This window comes from Symphalangus syndactylus, chromosome 4 (assembly GCF_028878055.3).
Source record: "Symphalangus syndactylus isolate Jambi chromosome 4, NHGRI_mSymSyn1-v2.1_pri, whole genome shotgun sequence".
In the NCBI taxonomy this organism is placed as follows: Eukaryota; Metazoa; Chordata; class Mammalia; order Primates; family Hylobatidae; genus Symphalangus; species Symphalangus syndactylus.
The window spans coordinates 73,339,357-73,348,480 of record NC_072426.2 but is presented as its reverse complement, the minus strand read 5'-3'; the positions used below and the strand labels follow the sequence as shown (position 1 = coordinate 73,348,480).

Sequence of the window (9,124 nt, the reverse complement as noted above, 5' to 3'; positions counted from 1 at the left end):
TGAACAGACCTAGAACTATAAAGAAGACTAAATCAGCAATATAAAACCTCCCAACAAATCACTGAAAAAAATCTTCCAAACATTTAAAGAAAAATTAACACCAATCTTTCTCAAACTCTTTCAAAAAATTGAGGAAGAGAGAATAATTTTTAACTCACCCTGCGAGGCCAGCATTACCATGATACCAAAGCCAAAGACACTCCAAGAAAAGAAATCACTGGGATGCAAAAATCTGCAAGAAAATACTAGCAAATAGAATTCAACAGCCCATTTAAAGAATTATACATTATGACCAAGTGGAATTTATCCTTGAATGGAAGGATGACTCTAACCACAAAAATCAATCCATGTATTAATAATACACCATAGGCCAGAAGCGGTGGCTTGCGCCCGTAATCCCAGTACACTGGGAGGCTGAGGCGGGCAAATCACTTGAGGTCAGGAATTTGATACCAGCCTGACCAACATGGTGAAACCTCGTCTCTACTAAAAATACAAAAATTAGCCAGGTATGGTGCCACATGCCTGTAATTCCATCTACTCGGGAGGCTGAGGCAGGAGAATCGCTTGAACCCGGTAGGAGGAGGTTGCAGTGAGCCAAGATCGCTTGCCACTGCACTCCAGCCTGGGGGACAGAGCAAGATTCTGCCTCAAAATAATAATAATAATAATAATAATAATAATAATAATACACCATAAAAACAGATTGAAAAGGGAAAAACGCATGATAATCTGTACTGATGCAGAAAAAACTCTTGACAAAATCCAACACCCTTTTATGATACAAAACACTGAACAAGTAAAAGGAAACTACCTCAACATAATAAAGGTCATATATGAAAAGCCCACAGCTAACATCATAGTCAGTGGTGAAAGACTAAAAGCTTTTTCCCTAAGATCAGGAACAAGACAATTCTTTTTTTTTTTTTTTTTTTTTTTTTTTTGAGACAGAGTCTTGTTCTGTCACCCAGGCTGGAGTGCAATGGGTCGATCTTGGCTCTTGGCTCACTGCAACCTCTGTCTCCCAGGTTCAAGCGATTCTCCTGCTTCAGCCTCCCTAGTAGCTGGGATTACAGACACCTGCCACCATGCCCCGCTAATTTTTGTATTTTTGTAGAGACAGGGTTTCATCATGTTGGCCAAGCTGGTCTCAAACTCTTGACCTCAGGTGATCCACCTGCCTCAGCCTCCCAAAGTGCTGGGATTACAGGCGTGAGCCACTGTGCCTGGCCAACAATTTCTACTCAACACAGTACTGGAGGTTCTAGGCAAAGCAATTAATCAAGAAAAACAAGTAAATGGCATCCATATTTGAAAGGAAGAAAAAAATTATCTCTGTTCACAGATAATAAGACTTTACATTTAGAAAACCCTAAATATAGGCTGGGCATGGTGGCTTACACCTATAATCCTAGCACTTTGGGAGGCCGAGGCGGGCGGATCACCTGAGGTCGGGAGTTCGAGACCAGCCTCACCAACATGGAGAAACTCTGTCTCTACTAAAAATACAAAATTAGCTGGGCGTGGTGGCACATGCCTGTAATCCTAGCTACTCGGGAGGCTGAAGTGGGAGAATCGCTTGAACCTGGGAGGTGGAGGTTGTGGTGAGCCAAGATCGTGCTATTGCACTCCACCCTGGGCAACAAGAGTGAAACTCAAAAAAAAAAAAGAAAACCCTAAATATTTCCGAAAATTGTTAGAACTGATACATGAATGTAGCAAAGTTGCAGGATAAAAAATCAACATGCAAAGTCAGTTACATTTCTACATGCCAAGAATGAACAATCTGATAAGAAAAATTTTAAAAACCATTTTATTTATTTATTTATATTTATTTATTTATTTATTTATTTATTTATTTATTTTTTTTTTTTTTTTTGAGACAGAGTCTCGTTCTGTTGCCAGGCTGGAATGTGGTAGCGCAATCTCAGCTCACTGCAACCTCCGCCTCCCGGGTTCAAGTGATTCTCCTGCCTCAGCCTCCAGAGTAGCTGGGATTATAGGCACACGCCACCACGCCCAGCTAATTTTTGTATTTTTAGTAGAGACGGGGTTTCACCATGTTGGCCAGGAAGGCCTTGATCTCTTGACCTCATGATCCGCCTGCCTCAGCCTCCCAAAGTGCTGAGATTACAGGCGTGAGCCTGGCCAAAACCATTTTATTTATAATAGTATCAAAGAGAATAAAATGCTTAGAATAAGCTTAACCAAGCAGATGAAAGACTTGTACAATAAAAACTATAAAACATTGGTGAATAAAATTAGGGCACAAATAAATAGAAAAAGACCTCATGTCCATAGAGTGCATGACTTACTGTTGTTAAGATGTTTATACTATGCAAAGCAATCCACAGGTTCAAATCCTATCCAAATCCCAATGATATTTTTTGCAGAAATAGAAAAATCCATACTAAAATTATAATTAATATGAAATCTCAAGGGACCCCCAATAGCCAAAACAATCTTTTTCTTTTTTTGAGATGAAGTCTCACTCTGTCACCCAGGCTGGAGTGCAGTGACACCATCTGGGCTCATTGCAACCTCCGCCTCCCAGTTTCAAGCAATTGTCCTACCTCGGCCTCCTGAGGAGCTGAGATTACAGGCATGCACCACCATGCCTGGCTAATTTTTGTATTTTTAGTAGAGATGGGGTTTCACCATGTTGGGCAGGCTGGTCTCAAACTCCTAACCTCGTGATCCGCCTGCCTCGGCCTTCCAAAGTGCTGGGATTACAGGTGTGAGCCACTGCACCCGGCTGAAAACAATCTTAAAAAAGAACAAAGCTGGAAGACTCACCCCTTCCTGATTTCAACAAAGCTACAATAATCAAAACAGTGTGGTATTGGCATTAAAAAAAAGACATATAGACCAATGGAATGGGGTAGAAATCCCCAAAATAAACCATTACATATATGGTCAAATGATTTTCAACAAGGGTGACAAGACCATTCAATGGAGAAAGGACAGTCTTTTCAAAAATTGGTGTCGGGAAAACTGGATATCCACATACAAAAAAAATTAAGTAGGACTCTTATATCATATACAAAATTAATTCAAAATAGATCAAAAACATAAATATAAGACCTAAAACTATAAAACTCTTAGAAGAAAACATACAAGAAAATCTTCATGACGTAAGATCTGGCAGTGACTTTTTGGATATAACACCAACACATAGACAACAATAAAAAAGACATAAATTGGATTACATCAAAATTAAAAACTTATTTGGATCTAAGGACAGTATCGACAGAGTGAAAAGGCAAAAACCCATGGAATGGGATAAAGCATTTGCAAATCATAGATCTAATAAGGAGTTAATAGCTAGAATATATAGAGAACTCTCACAACTCAACGACAACGAAACAACCCAATTTAAAAATGGGCAAAGAACTTCAAAGAAGATACACAAATGGCCAATAAGCACATGAAAAGATGCTCAGTATTACTAATCATTAGGGAAATCCAAAGCAAAACCACCTCATGAGATACTACCTCATACATATTAGAATGGCTGCTCTCAAAAACAAACAAACAAACAAAAATCACAAACACCAAAAGAAAAAACTAAAAAGTGTTGGCAAGAAATGGTGAATGTGGAACACTCCTGCACTGCTGGTAAGAATGTAAAGTGGTGCGGCCACTGTGGAAAATCGCCTGACGGCTCCTCAAAAAATTGAAAATAGAACTACCACATTATCCAGCAGTTGTCTTTCTGAGTATACACCCAAAATAATTGAAAGTAGGGCCGTGGAGAGATATTTGTATACCTATATTCATAGCAGCGTTATTCACAATAACCAAAAGGTAGAAGCAACCCAAATGTCCACTGATGGATGAGTAGATAAACTAATTGTGATGTAGATAAACTAATTGTGATATATACCTACCATGGAATATTATTCAGCCTTAAAAAGGAAGTACATTCTGACACATACTACAATGTGGATGAATTTGAGGGCATTATCCTATGTGAAATAAGCTACAGGACTAAGTGAAATAAGCTAGTCACAAAATACTATATGATTCCACATATATGAGGTCCCTGGAGTAGACAAAGTCATAGAGACAGAAAGCAGAATGGTGATTTCCAGAGCTTGGGAAACTGAGGGAATCGAGCTGTTGTTTAATGGGTACAGAGTTTTAGTTTGGGAAGATGAAAATGTCTGGTGATGGACGGCAATGATGGTTGTACAACAATGTGAACGTACCTTAATGCCGCTTAAAATGGCTAAAATGGTAAGTTTTATGTTCATTATATTTTACCATAATTAAAAAAATACTGTATTGGGAACAATAATAGAATAGCAAGTTTTCTATTAAAATTGCCTTTAATTAACAAAAAATTAGTAGGATTTAATGTAGGGTTTTTTGCAGATACCCATTACCAAATTAAAGTTTATTTTTTTATTTAATTTTATTATTATTTCACTCTGTTGATAGTGTCCTTTGATTCAAAGAAGTTTTTAATTTTTAATTTTATTATTAATAAATTTATTATTATTTTTTTTTGAGACCAGTCACCCAAGCTGGAGTGCAGTGGTGCAATCTCGGCTCACTGCAACCTCCACCTCCTTGGTTCAAGCCATTCTCCCATCTCAGACTCCTGAGTAGCTGGGATTATAGGTGTGCACCACCACACCCAGCTAATTTTTTGTATTTTTTTTTTTTTTTTTTTTTTTTTTTGAGACGGAGTCTCGCTCTGTCACCCAGGCTGGAGTGCAGTGGCGCAATCTCGGCTCACTGCAAGCTCCGCCACCCGGGTTCATGCCATTCTCCTGCCTCAGCCTCTCCGAGTAGCTGGGACTACAGGCGCCTGCCACCACGCCCGGCTAATTTTTTTTGTATTTTTAGTAGAGACAGGGTTTCACCGTGGTCTCGATCTCCTGACCTCGTGATCCACCCGCCTCGGCCTCCCAAAGTGCTGGTATTACAAGCGTGAGCCACCGCGCCCGGCCAATTTTTTGTATTTTTGGTAGAGATGGGGTTTCGCCATGTTGGCCAGGCTAGTCTCGAACTCCTGACCTCAGGTGATCCACCTGCCTTGGTCTCTCAAAGTGCTGGGATTACAGGCATGAGCCACTGCCCCCAGCCAGAAGTTTCCTTCTATTCACAGTTTGCAATGAGTTTTTACTTCAAATGAGTATTGAATTTTGGCGGAGACTTTCCTGCATCTAATGAGTAAATCATACAATTTTCCTCCTTTATTCTCTTAGTACATAAGTTACATTGTTTGTTTCTCAAATATTTCACCAACTTCGCAATTTTGGAATAAACATAAATTTGTTGGAAAAAATAATAATACCACCAACTTATCATAGGATTATTATATAATATGCAACATAATAACTGGCAGTACCGTAAGTGCTCAATAAATGTTTCCAGCCATTTTTAAAATCACAAACTTGAGAGAAAAGGCTGAAATGTTACTCTCAATTCTCCTGCAAGAGTTTACTGAGCAAATATATATAACTCTTATACAGCAATAAAAATAAATGATTTAAAAAATGCTTGCTGAGGATTCTGTCCTTTCAATTCTTGGGGAACAGTATTTGAGTGATCTGTGGCCAGTGAACTCTCCAACAAAATTATTTCTAAGAATAGATTGCTGCAAATATGGGGAGCTCCTAAATGTGAAACAAGCATTGTCACCGGGGAATGCTGAGAATACTGAAAGATAAATAGAAATTTAACATTCAGTGTGCTTAAGTAGTAGTCACAATAATTAATACTCTTAAGCAGAATTATATGCCAAATTCTGGCCAGGACATAGCTTTAGACAGTTTTTCTGCCCAAAGAGCACTTTGCTGCTCACTTATTTACATTTGCCATTATTTGGAACCCAAATAGATTTTTCTTACTTTGTTACATTAAAAGTCACTGTGGAATACAGTTAGAGAGAACCCAAAAAGTAGTTTAAGATTTGAAAGTGATCGTCTGGGTAGTTTTTAGACCAAAAGTTGCCATCTAGTGGCACTAATTATTAGTGCACACACAGTGAAACAAAAGAAAAAAAAGGGAACTAATATTTTTCTAGAAACTATTCTGTGCCAAGCACTGCGATAGGTACTTTATTTCTATACATCTTTTAGTCTTCTTCCATCTTCTTTGTTATGAATGTGTCACTTCTGTCATGCCTCCTCACAAGCTGATGATGAGAAGCAAAAGAGATGTTTCTGTTAACGTTTCATGGAGATGTAATAGGAGAAAAGCCAGAGAGGAGTAGTCTAGAAATGGAAGCTTCATTAAAAGAGAGAGAGCAATACAGAATGAGGAGTTCTAGGACTCACATATCAGGCACCTTATTCCATGATCATGTGAGTTACATGAATCAGTGGATCTCCACATTGCCTCGGATGTAAGAACTCCGTAGAAAGCAGTGAGAACAGTGACCATGATGCTGATAACTGTATCATAAGCTTTTTGGGACAGAGACCACATCATATAGTGTTTGCATTCTCTGTGGTCCACAAAGCCTCTTCTGTAAGAGCACTCATCCTGTTCATGAGGACTCCACCTTTATGACCTAATCACCTCTGGGAGGTGCAAGATAAATAGAAATTTATCACCTCCACACCTACAAATACAATCACATTAGGGATTAGGTGTCAACATGTGAATTTTTTTTTTTTTTTAGACAGAGTCTTGCTCTGTTGTTCAGGCTAGAGTGCAGTGGCACTACCTCCGCTCACTGCAACCTCCACCTCCCGGAGTCAAGCGATTCCTATGCCTCAGCCTCCCGAGTAGCTGGGATTACACGCATGCACCACTACACTGGGCTAATTTTTGTATTTTCAGTACAGCCAGCGTTTCGCCATGTTGGCCAGGCTGGTTTCGAACTCCTGACCTCAGATGATCTGCCCGCCTTGGCCTCCCAAAGTGCTGGGATTACAGGTGTAAGCCACTGTGCCCAGCCTCAACATGTGAATTTTGAGGGGACTTAAACATTCCATCTACAGAAGAAACTAAATATCCCCACTCCTCTGAGGGCAAGAGGAAGAAACGCTGAGAAGGGCTTTGGGTCTGCCTCCTGCTCTGTCCACAAGCCTGTGTCCAGGTGGCTGGGAAAGGAACCCTGAGGACCTTCCTAACTAGTCACTTAAAGTCCACTTCAATAACGGATGCCCCAGCTACCTTGGGAGAAATGGCCTCTCGCCCAGCAGGGATGCAGAATGAGAACTTTCAGAAGAATGTTGACTGAAGGAGGTAATCAATACTCTTGCAGTTATTTCAAACACAAAAGCCTATTAAGGCAACTCAATTACTCTCACACCTCCTTTTCTGACTTACTTTCAGAACCTTGTCAAAGGCTAATAGTGTTGGGTGCCTTTTTTGGTTCATTTACTTACACTATTCAAGCATGCTCTTTTCCTGGTAGTTTTTTCTGCTTTCTGGATAAAGACACCCAATGTCCAAAAAGTGAATAGCATGGGAATATGGAGACTTATGAGATGGAACTTTGACCTCCAAGGAGGCCTTGCTGTGTCTTTTCTTCCTTCCTTGTCTGTTTTGTCATTTCCCTTTTTTTCTTCTTTTTTTTTTTGAGACAGAGTCTTGCTCTGTCACCCAGGCTGGAGTGCAGTGGCACTATCTTGGCTCACTGCAACCTCCACCTCCTGGGTTCAAGTGATTCTCCTCCCTCTGTCCACGGAGTAGCTGGGATTACAGGCGCCCACCACCACGCCCAGCTAATTTTTTTTTTTTTTTTTAAGTAGAGACAGGGTTTCATCATGTTGGCCAGGCTGGTCTACAACTCTTGGCTTCCAGTGATCCACCCACCTCGGCATCCCAAAGTGCTGAGATTACAGGCATGAACCACAATGCCTGGCCTATTTTGTCATTTCTTATTTTCATTTATTTGGTTCTTTTGATCTGGCAGTGTTGTAGGAGTCATTAAGAAATTATTGGCTGGGTGCGGTGGCTCACAGCCTATAATCCCTGCTCTTTGGGAGGCCAAGGCAGGTGGATCACCAGAGGTCAGGAGTTCCAGACCAGCCTGGTGAAACCCCATCTCTACTGGAAAATACAAAATTAGCTGGGCATGGTGGTAGGTGCCTTTAGTCACAGCTATTCAGGAGGCTGAGACAGCAGAATTGCTTGAACCCAAGAGGTGGAGGTTGCAGTGAGCCGAGATCGTGCCACTGCACTCCAGCGTTGGTGATGGAGCCAGACAGACACCGCCGCTGAGGAAAACCTTGTACTATTAGCCATGGTCAACCCCACCGTGTTCTTCGATGTTGCCATCGACGGCGAGCCCTTGGGCCGCGTCTCCTTCGAGCTGTTTGCAGACAATTTCCCAAAGACAGCAGAAAACTTTCGTGCTCTGAGCACTGGAGAGAAAGGATTTGGTTATAAGGGTTCCTGCTTTCACAGAATTATTCCAGGGTTTATGTGTCAGGGTTGTGACTTCACACGCCATAATGGCACTGGTGGCAAGTCCATCTATGGGGAGAAATTTGAAGATGAGAACGTCATCCTAAAGCATGCAGGTCCTGGCATCTTGTCCATGGCAAATGCTGGGCCCAACACAAATGGTTCCCAGTTTTTCATCTGCATTGCCAAGACTGAGTGGCTGGATGGCAAGCATGTGGTCTTTGGCAAAGTGAAAGAAGGCATGAGTATTGTGGAGGCCATGGAGTGCTTTGGGTCCAGGAACGGCAAGACCAGCAAGAAGATCACCATTGCTGACTGTGGACAACTCGAATAAGTTTGACTTGTGTTTTATCTTAACCACCAGACTATTCCTTCTGTAGCTCAGGAGAGCACCCCTCCACCCCATTTGCTCACAATATCCTAGAATCTTTGTGATCTCGCTGCAGTTCCCTTTGGGTTCCATGTTTTCCTTGTTCCCTCCCATGACTAGCTGGATTGCAGAGTTGAGTTAAGTTTATGATTATGAAATAAAAACTAAATAACAACAAAAAAAGAAAAATTATTTTGGGCAGATAGAGACAAAAAGGGGTCCTTTGGAAGTTTTCGTTTTTTAAAGCATCTCTGGAAAAGTTTCTTGTAAAGCCCCAGCTCTTAGAGCCAGGCTGGCAACCTTTGATATGCAAATGACGGCCATTAGAAACTGGGTCCACCCAAACATGGCCATTCCTGCAGCCTTCTTGCCCTTGCCCCA

The 9,124-nt window shown here is 41.0% G+C and overlaps 1 protein-coding gene across 1 annotated transcript; it reads left to right on the top strand.

Moving 5' to 3' along the window:
- Positions 1-8,183: 8,183 nt before the first annotated feature.
- On the top strand, positions 8,184-8,868 carry LOC129480255 (peptidyl-prolyl cis-trans isomerase A-like). The gene has a single exon (XM_055273993.2). The coding sequence runs from the start codon at positions 8,210-8,212 to the stop codon at positions 8,705-8,707; it is 498 nt and encodes a 165-aa protein (XP_055129968.1). The 5' UTR covers positions 8,184-8,209; the 3' UTR covers positions 8,708-8,868.
- The last annotated feature ends 256 nt before the right edge of the window (positions 8,869-9,124 follow it).

Bases quoted from the DNA above. Each gene is read 5' to 3' on its own strand.
- LOC129480255 (XM_055273993.2), top strand. From the start codon at position 8,210: ATGGTCAACCCCACCGTGTTCTTCGATGTTGCCATCGACGGCGAGCCC.